Source organism: Amblyomma americanum, chromosome 1 (genome assembly GCF_052857255.1).
Source record: "Amblyomma americanum isolate KBUSLIRL-KWMA chromosome 1, ASM5285725v1, whole genome shotgun sequence".
NCBI classification, from domain to species: Eukaryota; Metazoa; Arthropoda; class Arachnida; order Ixodida; family Ixodidae; genus Amblyomma; species Amblyomma americanum.
The window spans coordinates 210049906-210064188 of NC_135497.1; the positions used below are offsets into that span (position 1 = coordinate 210049906).

General features: G+C 44.3%; 1 protein-coding gene across 2 annotated transcripts in view; it reads left to right on the forward strand.

The window, feature by feature from the left end:
* The window catches only part of LOC144114562 (ras-specific guanine nucleotide-releasing factor RalGPS1-like), a 48089-nt gene that overhangs the window by 23995 nt on the left and 9811 nt on the right, over positions 1-14283 (forward strand). For both annotated transcript variants that reach the window (XM_077648382.1, XM_077648381.1), the window contains exons 9-11: positions 1509-1541; positions 4922-5056; positions 7508-7595. In XM_077648382.1, the coding sequence (XP_077504508.1) occupies positions 1509-1541; positions 4922-5056; positions 7508-7595 (256 nt within the window). The remainder of the gene's footprint in view (positions 1-1508; positions 1542-4921; positions 5057-7507; positions 7596-14283) is intronic.

The window sequence follows — 14283 nt, forward strand, 5'->3', positions numbered from 1 at the left end:
AGCGAAAAAAGAATTGAAGTTGAGTAGAAGGCAAGCACACCGGCATTGCCTCAGAAAAATAGTGGAGGGAAAGCTCTTGCATAGTACGTTGCTAGAAAAAGTACATTTCGAATGGCACTCATCTTCTAAGTGCAGCAACGGGTCTCGCCACAGTGATACTTCATGAGGCAAAATGTTCCTACTGGCAGTCAGTCATACTTAATTTGCCTGTCTGACACCTGTACAACTAATATTACTTCTGTGGCACAGGCAGTGGCACACACATTGTTCAAAAGGCATATAAAAAACAACTGCCATTAGGGAAGAGTGACGCAATAAATAAATCATGCCTGTGAGTGGGGTGCAAGGGAAACGCATGCCAGAATGTGAGAAAACAAAACCAGGGTTATGTGGTTGCATGGCAGTCCTGTGTTTTGCTACAATCCACTCTACTTTTACGTAGAATTTGCGATTTTACGGTTTTCTGTGCACAGTTGAAACATTTTAGGAAGTATATCACTCATTCATTGCTGAGGGTATGTTTTCTTCGGCAGAAAACCCACTGTAAACTTGGAAGCGAATCGCTGTGCGTATGTTTCAGTGGGCGCCTCCGGCTGCTGACCCACACTAATGCAGCAACAGTGCCTCCACCTATAGGTTGATTTCATGGCAAATGTATTACAGGGCACAATTAGTGGAACATTTTAAGATGGGAAACTGTTTTAAGAAATTAAACAGAGGAGAGGTGAGGCTAGAACAAGTGCAGACTTTCAGCTCCGAGAGGGGAATTTGTTTTAGTTGTGCATCATTTTGCAAAGAACGGATCTTTCTTAACCCATATGTTAAAAGAGCCATGAAGCTCTGCACTTTTGCACTGTGGCAGAACATTAAGTGTCCTGTAGTTTGGGTCATAGTTATTTTTATGTTACATCCAGGGTAGCTACAGTTCAACTCAGTAAAACCTTTTTTTGTTGCTGGGGCATATCAGCTCAACAGTGACAGTTTCTAGCAAAAACAGTAGGAGTGCAGGTTGTGATTTGCAGAGAGCAGAGTGCATATGCTGTGGGAACGAGCTCAAGAGAAAGGTGAAGTTGTGTCTTCTGCTGCAGAAAAGCGTGCACCACAGCACTAGAGGAAATGATGTCACAAAATTGTGCGGTTTTTTTCACACTCCACCATCAATGTGAGAGCAGCTATGGCTGCTTCCGATGGCTTTCAGCACGGACTTGTTCAGTCAGCGCTTGTTCACCTGCTGGAAGGTGCGTGCTGGCCTTGACAGGAGCACTTTAGGGCTTTTTTTGTTCACCCACTGCAAGTTACCATAAAGCAGTGGTAAAGCTTTGGATCATTTGTGGTGCACTTGTACTTTTACATTACCTTTCAATAGCCTGTTCTTTTAGTATCTTTTGTTTTTATGAAAAAAAAAAGTGTGCCCGATGTTTTGACCCCTGTCAAGCTCTGTAGTTGTTGCTGCTCGTATGGATTATGTGTTGTGAAATGTGCAGTGATGGCATTTTCATATTTTGCAGTGTGCTCTTGAGTGGTCCATCAACCACAAGCAAGTAAGTTTGCACCCATTCTGAATTGTGTTACAGCTCAAAGGCATTGCTGCTATGATGTAGCAAAGTGTACAATAATTTTTGTTTTTTTCTTTTTAGTTAAGATTTCTACTTCAAGTGTTGATCATGCTTGCCCACCTCAACAGAAAAAGAATTATGTTTCAAGCTCATTTGGACAACTCATGCTCTGGTTCATACCAGGTCAGCATAAAGTAAGAACACCCTCTCCAGGAGTGTACTAAGTGCAATTGCCAGGGTAAAATGCGTGCGGTTCACTTAAGTCACGCAGACGAATTTTGTGCGACATGCCCTGGAGTTAAAGATCAATTAAAGTGCTTTGAAAATCAGGCTATCTTTTTAAGCCATCTGTATTGTAACGCGCTTTTAAAAAACCACACTGCCTGCTGTTATATTGAAGGATTTCATTTGTACTTTATTTTGTTGAAATGAGCCCTCTTTTGTTTTGGGCACGTGCTCTTTCAAGTTATTGGCATTTCAAGAGCATGCACTTTTGTAACAACATAATGCCAAATATATGTTACTATCCTTGTCTTCTTTTCTTGTGGGGAATGGGAGGGAGGCTGTACGCATGTTACAACTTGCTTGTAAAACACCAAATAAAACCACTCTCATCAGTTACGAATTACGCCGCTACATAAAATACAGTGTCAACACTAAAACAAAACGTGGAAGCATGGGCTCATGTCCCGGGCCTCTGAGACGAAGTTTGGCTATTGGAACAGAAATCCGATAAATGTACATTATCTAACTCCACGGCTGCAAAAAAAGGCATCGATAGTGGCTGAAGCGCTCAGTGTAGCCTTTCACTTTTGAGGAGCGCGCAGTGAAATCGATACCATGATTGCTGACCTAGGCCACTATGTCCGGTCAGTTTCATCCTTCAGGACGCCCCCCTCATGTTAGAAAATAAAAAAAACCAAACCGAAATCCAAAACGTTGTTTTTATAGAAACGAACTAAATGGTGCAGCTTGTTCAGGAGTGCCGACTTGAATTTTTGGCTGCATGTTCAAAACGTTGGATATCGTATATGTTCGATAGCCAATGGGACGGTGGCGAAAGAGTTGAACTTGCCATGTTTATCGCAATTCATGGTTACTCATTGCTGTGTTTTCTCTCTCCAGCCACTGTCTTGATGGCTAGAACTCACATTATGCATTTTACAACGGCAGAATTTTGGGCCAGTTGGACATGAGTACAAAGGGAGTCGGAAAGGCCGTCACCATGACACAGACATCAGCCACATGATCAGTTTTCTGTGCAGGTCTTCATAATGAAAGAAATGCAAATATTCATTGATTCCATGTCTCAGGGTGGAAATAACACCTTTATTGAAGGAGGAGAATACTGTAAGCAACTTGATATTCGTGAAGACCTAATTTTTGCGTTTTTGAAAAGCTTGACCCACAAATAGTTTGGTCAAAATGTAAACTGAGAATTCTGCAAAATGACCCTGGACGGTGTTTCTATCTACAGTTATAAGTGGAAAAATGCTGTGGTGTCTGCTCCTTAGCATGCCTGCTTCAATAGAGAATGTGTCGTTATTGGAAACTACTCTTTTTCGCTCCTGCACCTTACTCGTTGAGGGGATGCTGAAGGCTGTTGTCCAAGTTTCTGTTCATTTTGCTTTTTTTGAAGTCTTTGTGTCAAGCTTCTTTCTTTGTGAGATTTCTGGAGCCTTTGAAATACCAAACACAAGAGACTTGAGAGCTCTATGTGAGCGACATGAGTTTATGACCAAAAGTGATCATCCTGGCTGCTGCTGCCGCATTCAGGAAACGTTCAAATTACATCCAAAAGTGTCTTCTTTCAAAAACAGCAACCATTAGCGTGTTAACAAAGCTTGCAGACATACAGGGAAGAAGCAAGCATTCCAACTTTAAGGCTCTGCCTCTTCACACAGTTTGGGTGTTGTGAAGTAATCTGAAACTGCGACTTCGGTTGAATTCACGAACTAAGAAGCTCGAAAAAAGTAAGTTGTTCACAGTATGTGGACATCGTACGGTATTGCCGTGGAGCCTATTTCTGTGGGATCTGCATTGTCCTGCTCATTTCATAGCTTTTCGACTTCAACAGTAATTCATGCTGAAAGGGTGTAATGCATTTGTGCAGATTTGGTTGAGGAAAGTGTGTTGAAAATCTCTGTTAACCTCCTAGCGGACTTGGACGAGCCAGGCTCATCATAAGCCCACTGTTATTTCTGGCTCATGACGAGTTCAACTTGTTGTGTTTTTCTTTTTTTGGCACTCTGTTCAGGTAGGTGAGTAGGGCTTGATCAAAGCATTTTTTTGGTTTGCGTACAGATGGCAGCATGGGTACTGAATCACCATTTTGATACCATTTTCGAAAAAAAAATGTCGGTTGAAGGAATAAATTTTTGTGCTGTTAGAGTACATTAGAAGGAGACACACATACCTAGATGGGAACAAACTAAAGATTTGTTCATTCATGTAAAGTCATAATATAGTGTTAGATTTTAACAGGACTGCACACTTGTCACAAAACTAAGTTTAGGTGAATGGTCAATAGTCCATTGCTGGTGTTATTTCCTGATATGTCTTGCATCTTTTTAGAGTTCCTGTACAATGTTGTTTCTATGCTTGACTTGTTCGATCCTGTATGTTTTTACTTTTCCCCTTCCTCATCTAAGCCGCCGCGGTGGCTGAGTGGTTATGGCGCTTGGCTGCTGGCCAGAAAGACGCGGGTTCGATCCCAGCTGCTGTGGTCGAATTTCGATGGAGGCGTAATTCTAGAGGCCCGTGTACTGTGCGATGTCAGTGCACGTTAAAGAACCCCAGGTGGTCGAAATTCCCGGAGCCCTTCACTATGGTGTCTCTCATAGCCTAAGTCGCTTTGGGATGTTAAACCCCCATTAACCAAACCAAACCTTCCTCATCTCATGGTATTTCTTTCCTTCTATATTCACCTACCTGTATGTAGAGAGTTATAAACGTAGTGGCAAAAATATGTCCTCTTTGATAAAGAGGTTTCTTTCTTTTTATGCTGTTCAGCAACACTTGCACCAGCAGGGCTATGGCTCAGTGGCATTTGCCAGTTAAGGCTGTAATCTTCTTCACATTCACCTTAGGTGCCCAGCATTCCTACTGTATCTTCACCTGCCGGACTGGTAGGGCCAAGATGCTTAAGCAGAGGGAGCCTAGCAGCTGCTGTACTGCAGCAAATTTTTGTGTTTTCTTTTAGTGGCTATCAAGTGGCCAAATGAGAGGCATGGAATGGCAAATAAGTGCTGATTACTCAGCGCTGTCGTTCATTGTTAAAGCTCATATTGAGCCTGGTCACTAGTTTGCATTCATGGGTACATTTGTGGGATGTGGTATCCACATATATTGGGTCTTTTGTGCAGCGGTTGGGGGGATGCAGCCACTCCTGAGCAGAAGGGCCGCCTGCTTCTAGATGACAGTGTAGCTGAAGGTGCTGGTGCTGTCCTGTGGCGTCCAGCTGCTCTCGAGCTCTGGGAGCCTCCTGCACCTCTCTATGGGTTAGTACGAGAGATTGGAGCCTTGTGACAATGGCACTGCATGTGCCACGTGCATAACTGGGAGCCCAAGGTGCTTTCAGGCAGTGTTGCTTGCTGCCATAAATGTGCATCCACCGTTGTAACCTTATCATAAACTCATTTGTGGCAAAGAAATTTAATTTCTTTGCATATTTAAGGCTTATTGCTTTTCTCCAAGACACATTGCACATTCTGTAAATCGCATAGTCAGAATTAGGTGTCATATGTAGGGGTGCGCAAATATTCGAAGTTTCAGATAGTTTGCCACTAGTGTTTGCTATTCAATTCGCACCACATTTTCACCATTGAAACCTCCTGAACACTCAGAAATTACAAAATTCTTATTTATCTGAGCTTGCGGCCAAACATTGCGGTGTATCCAATCAGCGCTCGCTAGTTAAACTAACTCGCACGTGTCACGTCAATTAACTTGCCATTTCCTCACAGAACCAACAGCCAGCAGGCGGGAAAAGCGCCTATGTGGTAATGTTAAGTCCTGCTCCTGCATAAAGCCAATGTGCTAATGGCCACGAAGAGTCGCTGTGGCTTGTCATTGCTATGTACCACAATGCAGTCGACGACTGGCTCTGAGCATGCCGGCTACGAAAGAGAACGGGTGCCAATGATCCTCTTGTTTTTGATTAGAGCAATAAGAGACGTGCACAGAAGCGGGGCTTGTGGAGGATAGCGGAACAGACAAAGCTGTGTCCCGTGCGTGCATTGGTGCAGTTGTTTCCCGGTGACTGCTTTCACCCGTCACATTTTGCATCTAGAAACTACATATTTTTGCCGATGAGAGAAATATGAATGTCGATGACAGCCTGCGCAACTGCACAATGCACATTGCAGCCTGCATGCAGGGGAAACGAAACCGTGCCAACCACTCCACGTGGTTGGCATGGTCTCGTTTTCGCCGCTGTTTTGTTTTGTTTTGTTTTGCACCTTTGGTTTGCAGCAGTGCTAGGGCCCATCACAGGGCTTGCAGACGGGTGAAATCGACACGCAAGAGCTAAGTTGGCTATGTACCAATATGAATGCTGTGTTTCTGGAGCGGCATTACACAACCAGTGCTTTGCATTAAGGTGCTCTATGGAGCGTGAAATGTGATGATCGCGTTTGTGTAGTAACTCGAGCTGTCACTCTTGCATCTATTTCGTAAGCTCTCTTGTTGCGCTTCGCTAGCATTGCCCTGCGCCTTGCCCGTCCAGTGATCGATTGCTGACGTAACTCCTCCAGTGACGAAGAATTTGGCCACCTTACAGTGCATCATGCCAGCATTCAGTATGCTCTTTTGTCATATAAGCATGCAGTCAAAGTGTCATATGAGAATTTGTTCACTAAACAAAATTGTATTGTTCAAAGAACTGTAAACAAGGTAGTATTATGTAATCTACAAAAAGGTTATTACTGCTGCTCCTAAATTATTTTCCCCTCCTTTATCTAAAGCTTGAAAGGTCTTACAGGTATACTACCTAAATCATGATGGGTGAAAACAAATTTGCAACACATCAGTTTCTTTTCATTGTTGCTGTTTGTGGAAGAGTTTGTTTTTAGTGTGAACTACCGGTACTGATATTCAAAACTATTCTGTAATATTTGAAGCTATATATTTGAAACGTCAAAAATATTATATTTGATTTGCAACCATTTTTTATTCTTTGTATTTGCTTCACAACCAAAAATTTGATATTTGCACACCTCTATAGCCAGATGCAATGAAGTGGCAAATGCACCTCAAAGGATGCCCTCAAGCCAATGGCCTCAACCAATTTTCATGACCTCCTGGTGAATCTGTGGTTAATTCCCTGTAACACTACTGTGACAGGGGATGAACTACGGATAAACCTAGCATGATGGGAGATTAGCCACGGCTTACCCCAGGCATTATGAAAATCTGTCCCCGCTGTTGGCTGGAGGGCCTCTTTTGGGGGGAATTTGCCACTTGATTATTGAGTTGTTACTGACTATAATCATATGTTTACGCCAGGCTGCATGCAAAGACAGTGATGAAATTGACCTTTTTCACATTGTTGCGTTCCATAAACATTGTCTGTATGATTGCACTGAAAAATGAATGATACCACAAGCTACCAATATACCACAATGCTGTCCACCCACAGCAGTGGATGGACAGGAGAGGCAGCAGTGTATGTAGCAGCGAGAAGATGTGCAAAAACGAGGAGAGAACTTTCTGATAGCTAACGTGTTATATTCCCTCTAGATAGAATTGTATTCTTGCAGTTGTTTTAGGCTTCTTTTAGCCTTGCTTTGTATTTGTCTTTTATGATGTGTTTGGTGGATTAGTTATAGTTGGCGTGGCAGCTGCACTTGTGTATCATGAAAATGCTAACAGAAATTCACTTGCGTGCACTCTTACTCTTGCCTACCAAGTTTGGCTTGCATGTTGTTCTTTTGCTCTTTTTATTTGTCCAGGTGGGAGGAAGAGTTGACAACTCAGCCAGCTAGCTGCCAGGGCTGCCTGCGTAGGAAAACACTACTGAAAGAAGGACGTCGACCTGCTGTGAGTGCTGCTTCATTGTCTGTGGTCACCTTTCTAGTTCACTGTGCTTGTTCACTTTGTGCACCCATCTATTATTGAATGATTGGCAGGTACAGAAGCACACAGTGTCTTTGGCAAGTCTTTTCTAATCAACAAACAAGTTGGTGCTGTCTTCTGCAAGAGGTGAAAAAGACTTTCATTCTGTGGATATGATCAGTGCTCAAGACAGCCTGGAAAGTTTTGCTTTTTCATGTGCAAATAACTGTTGTATTCTAGGTGCTGACGATTAGGGCTGACCGACCTTTCAACTTGCACTTACTTTTCGAGTAAATATTTCTTCGAGGTTACGAAGTAGAGGGTTACATAAATGTGACTCCACTTCATAGAGCATTCTAAGCTCTCCAAGACTTATTTTCAGTTTAGAGGGCATAAAATTGCATTTTAGTGGTGTTTTAAATGGTGTGCTCATAGATTCCATAGAAATTAAGTTTGTTCTTCTCCTGTACATTGAACTTCAGTGGCCTTCTACATTCTGTTTTTAACTGTCAGTCAGGCATGACTTTGGTAAAATTTTAAGCAACTGAACAGTTCAGGCTTTGTGAATTTTATTTTTGAAGTGCAACCTTATCTTAGCAGTCAAACATTATCAACACAGAGTGATGAATAAAGGGACTATAAAAACAATGGCATACATAGTGGTATTCACAGTAGGCATAAGACAGTGCCAAGGTAAAATGCTCTGCAGGTAGTATGTGTCCACAATGGCTATATGCTGAGGCACTGAAGTTGAAGCCAATAAAAGGGGGGGGATTAAGCCACTTGGGATGCTAGGAATGTTAGCCTGCCATCATTGCTTAAGCAGACCTGCAGTTTGTGGCTTTGTGGTGTAATGGTAGAATGTTTAGCTCGCACATCACAGGCCATGGTTTGTTTCCTAGCAAATGAAGTGCTCGCCATTTTTAATTGTCGTTTGTGTGTTGATGCTCCAAAATTAGTTCCTTCTGCATTGTGATTGACTACTTTGCTATCCTGCCGCATACATATATTATGGCTAGGATAAACCACGCAAGCGCAGTTGAAAATGTGAAAATCATAAAAATCTGACACTCAAGAATTGTTAGTGTGCCACAGAGTGAGATTCAGGCTATGTGCTCGAAAAGTGACCTCTGAAATCTGTGTTTTGTTTGTGAATGAGATTCTGTGCCGTGCATCACTGAATGCTGTACAGTAATACCTCGTTAATTCGAACTCGAGGGGGACCGGAAAATTGTTCGAATTAAGCGGAGTTTGAATTAACGAGCGGGCGCTAAAAAAAGCGGCCATCACGCCCGGCAGCACGGGCCGAAGCTAAAACAGGCATATCTGAGATCGTTATCTCTTACTACGCGCTACTACACATTTGCGGCGGGCGATTGCGCGAATTAAAATCATAGAGCCCGAATGTCGAAGGAAATAAAGTTAATTTGTTTATGCGGTTGGAGCTAACATCAAAATGCATTCGCGTAAGCAGCAAGCTTAATGATTAAATATGACACTATGCTTCGAAAACATGTTTATTAACAGCAGATTGGCAAAGCATATCAAAGAGAAAAATAATCGGTGATGCGCATTTGTTTTCGTTTTCTTTGCCGTGACTCGACAAGCATCGTCTGCAACTTGCCCAACAGCTCCAACGCAGCGTCCGAATTATCATCGGCGGAGAAGTAGCGCGCAGCCAGATCGAGTGCTGACGCTGTTTCACATGCACTCGGGGGTGGCAATGGATCGTCGCCTCTGTCAGACTTGTCGTCGCTGTCAGCTGTGCTCGCCGCGCCGGAGTTGTGCGGCATCTGGTCACCGCAGGCCGCTTCAATAATCTCGGCATCGCTTAACGGCCCCAATGTCTCCACGCCGCTGTCAACGTCTACGAAGCTCTGGAAGTCAACACCCTCCGATAAAGCAGCGTAGGCAGGGTGCAGCGTGACGGAGTCATCACACTGAGCATCCAGCTCTGCCGTGCTGCAGGCTTCTGGGCCTTCAATGAAGCCGCACTTTCGATAACAGTTCGCGACTGTGTCCGCCTTGACAGCATTCCATGGTGTTGCCAGCATGTGGCAGGCTCCGAGGAGATTGACGTCGTACGATTTGCCGCTGTCCATACACACAAGAATTCGCTCTAGGAGGTGGTGCCTGTACAGTGTTTTGAGGTTTTTAATAACCCCAAGGTCCATAGGCTGCAGCACAGCCGTAGTGTTATTCGGCAGAAATGCCAGACGGATCGCCTTCAGTCCGCTGATGTCGCAATGGGCTGAACAGTTGTCGACGAACAACAGAACATTCCTGTTCTGTGCCGCGAACTTCCTGTCGAGTGTGCGCAGCCAATCCGTGAAAATTGCTCGTGTCATCCACGACTTTCTGTTGAAAGTATAATCAACAGGAAGAGTTTTTAGCCCTTTAAAGCAGCGAGGCTTCGCTGCTTTGCCTTTAACTAGCAAGCGGCACCGTTCCGTGCCAGTCGCGTTTGCGCACACCAACACCGTCACTCTTTCCTTGCTTCTCTTCCTGCCTGAACACGTGTCGCCTTTGTAACTGACAGTCTTGTTCGGCAGCAACTTAAAATAAAGCGCAGTTTCATCTGCATTGAACACATCGCTGAGCGAGTAATCGGCAAGGTAGTCCTTTAGTTGACCTGCTGCAATGGCTTGCACCGGAGCCACCGTGGCCGGAGCATAGGCGGCGCCCGCGGTAGGGTGGCTACCCGTGTGACCGCGCGTCAGCCAAAAATAAACAAGCCAATGCTTCGACGCTCCGGCAGCGAAAACCTGCTGCGGCATGCACCGGAGGGTTGGTTCGGGCAACGAAATTCACGTCTCACCTCGTGCGTGCTGGCATGCGTGCTGGCTTATTTTTTTTCTCATCATTCTGCATTTTTTAAAATTTTCAGCGCATTGTATTTGCTACGAGGTGACTTCTATATGCGAGGAGCAATGCCAGCCATCGGCGCCTAGTTCGAATTAACCGACGTGGATACCGGCATATTCGAATTATCGGGAGTTTTGACCCATTGAAATACACAGGGCTTTGCCGGGACCCGGCCGTCAGTTCGAATTAACCGGAAGTTCGAATTAAGCGATTTCGAATTAACGAGGTTTTACTGTACTATGCCACTTACACAATTCGTGTCTAGTGTTGCCGTTTTTTATTTTCACATTTTTGATTGCATTTTTATGATTTTCTACAGCCACAATGTGGAGCAGGATAGCCAAATAACCAATATATAATGCAGAAAGATTTAGTAATGTCACATTGGTGTTAAGCGGCCGAGGCGTAGTCAAGAGCAGTGCAGTCCTGGACGTGCACTTCCAAAACATTTCTTTCTCTTCTTGATTGCCGCATTTGTCTGCACGAGCACTGGCGTCATTAACCCCTCCCCTCCGAAAGCATTGACATGATGCTGAAATGAAAGCAGGGGGTCTTGAGAAGAGTTAGGGTGTCCTTGCGTAGTAGGGCTTCAGGCGAACCATGTGGACTGTTGAGTCTCTTGAGGGACGACCTCATAATTCATGGCTCCAAGGCATTGCACATTTCGGTATGGACCGAAATAGCGACGCAAGAGCTTTTCTCTCAGTCTGCGTCATTGTATTGAGGACCAAACCCAGACAAGATCACCCGGGGGGTATTCAACATGCCGCCTCCTTAGGGTGTAGCATTGCGCGTCCTGGCCCTGTTGGTCCTGAACTCGAAGCCTTGTGAGTTGGCGGGCAGCTTCGGTGCGTTGTAAGAAGGATGCAGCATCGTCATTTGGGTGGTCGTTTGCATGAAGCAGCATGGCATCGAGTGTTGTTGTCACCTGACGTCCATAAACTAGGCTAAAGAGTGTCATGTTGGTTGTTTCTTGTATGGCTGTATTGTATGCGAACATGATGTAGGGTAGGACGTCATCCCAGGTGTAATGTTCCACGTCCACGTACATTGAAAGCATGTCTGCAAGTGTCTTGTTTAGACGTTCCGTCAGTCGTTAGTTTGGGGATGATAAGAAGTCGTCCTACAGTGACTGATGTGACTGAAAACTAGAATATGGTGCAGGAGCTCAAAAGAAAAGGCAGCCCCTCTGTCCTTAATCAGAACTTGTGGAGCACCATGATGTAAGACGATTTAATGAACAAAGAACTGGGCACTTCGATGGCAGTGCTACTTTGAAGAGATGCTGTCTCTGCATAACGCGTGAGATAATCAGTGGCTACTATTATCCACCTTTTTCCGGAGCCTGATGTAGGAAAGGGTGCGAGCAAGTCCATGCCGGCTTGTTGAAATGCTTGCGAAGGCGGCTTAATGGGCTTGAGGAATCCGGCTGGCTTCACTGGTGGAACCTTGCGGCGCTGGCTATCCCGGCAAGTGCGGACATAATTCGCAACGTCAGGACCCAGGCGAGGCCAGTAGTACTTGTCTTAAATTCTGGCTTGTGTTCTAGTAACAGATGGCCGGAAGCTGGTTTGTCATGGCAGGCGTGAGGAATTTTGTTGCGTAGGTTCACGGGACGACCAGAAACTGTTGCCTACTGTTGGCAGCGAAATTCTTCTTGAAGAGAACACCGTTACATATAGAGAGAGACGACAAAGTGTGCCTGAAGGCTTTAGGAACTCTCCTGGTGGCACCTTCAAGATAACGAATGACGTCGCAGAGATCGGGGTTGTCATGTTGATGCTTGGCGAAATCGTTGGTATATATTGCATACGCTCATGATGCTCGTGCACACGAACGCACCAATATAAAGTGCCTGAGCACAAAATAAGATGAAAAATGCACTTCATCTGATATAAAATGCTCAAGGGTTCATTGTGAGCGAGCCACACATTCCACAGCTATGCTACAAAGCCACCCTTTGCAAGGCTTCTGAAGTAACCTTCTAGGGGAGACTACCATTCACAGCACCTCAAGCACATTTTGTTTGCCTTCAGTTTCAGCCTTTGTTGTGGACGCTGCTTGTGGAGCACTGTAACCAGTTATATGAAATGCAGTAGTAAATTGTGCTCTTGATAGGGCACTTACTGAACATGCTTTTTCAGACATAGTCAATGCAAGCATGGTAAAATGGTTCAATGCCTGTTTTTGCTAACCTAAGTCCAGATTTGACTTCTCAGGTTCCAGTAGCTACACGAAATGTGGAATTTCCACAGGGGGTAGACAGTGCTGCACTTGAAATTGCTTTTTCTGCACTCATGTTGATATTAACCCCTTCAGTGCTTTTGAAAAAAAAAAAAAAGAAAAAGTACCAAAATGGCTTATTTCTTTTATTACACAAAGTTCTTCAACAGCATGATTAAAACACAAAAATATGTGCGAAAAAATTTTATCCCACAGAATAAAGCTTTATATGACATTTATGTGTCTACTGATGAACTGAACGAAAGGCTTGCGATTGAATAGCACTGCGCAAGATGGACTCTTCATCCATTGATCTCCAAACTACTGCAGACTACTAACAGTGTGGTAATGCCCAAAACACGGCACTCCGCACAAGGCCTTCTCGCACCACATACACCAGATCTTTGTTTCCTTGCGAATGTTCTTGCCACTGCTGTCTCTTCACTACAAGTAGCAGATGAAGTAGCGGCGTGTCGGCTCTTATTTTTTTCCATCGGCGGGATGCACGATGGGAAGTGGCGCTCAGTAAGCTGTTTCAAATTCAGAGGACATCCAGGGCGCCCTTTCTTCTTTGCAGTGCAGTTCCCTGAGTACTTACTGACGATCTCGTCAACAAGTTGCAGCCAGTACTCTAGATGGGTTGCTCTTTCTTCTTCTTTCTGGTAGAGGATGAACGAATTATAAGTCGCCTCATGAAAAATCATGAAAGTGCTGGAAAACCTTGTAGGAAATCTTTCGCTTTCTTGGTACCGAGTAGCTCGACAGCATCTGGTCGGTCCTGTCGATGCCTCCCATTGTGTGGATATAATCCATGATCGCTTCAGGCTTTATGGTCTGGTTCTACATCTTGTCAATAAATGGCGCCATTTCCGCACTGTGTGCAGTGGACAAAATCGTGACCAACTTTGTCTATCCACTGTAATGCCAAACACTTCCGTCTTGAAAGGCAAGCGTCTCGCCTTTCTTCAGTTTTGTTGTGGCGAAGCCAGGAGGAAGATCTTTGTGTGTTACTCGAGGGGTTCCATAGATGTCAGTGGACCTTTTGAGCAGGAAATCAGGAAGTTGTGGAGAAGTGTAGAAATTGTCTGTTCAATGATTTCAATGATTGGAAAGTTAGCAGAGTAACCCAAGGCAGGCATTCGCTCCAATCTCTCTGGAATTACTGCCCCATTTCCCTAACATCCATTCCATGCAAGGTATTAGTGCACATAATACTATACTCGCTGATGGCATTACACCTTGACAAAAATTATTTAATTTACGACAAACAGCATGGTTTCAGATCAGGCTATTCATTTGATTCCCAACTTTATAAATTCACCACAGACCTTCTCTTAAACCTTGATTCTTCTTTTGAAACTGTCATCCGCCCATGCTTTTTCAAAGCCTTTGACTGTATTCCACATCAGCTTTTAATGACTAAACTGTCGTGCCTACACATTGACCCTTTAATCTTATCATGGATGGACTGCTCTCGTCGCGATCTCTCACAATACACTGTTATTGACAGTCGTAATTCTGGAATTACCATAGTCATTTCTGGTGTCCCTCAGGGGTCGGTGTTGGGACCGCTTCGTTTTCTGAT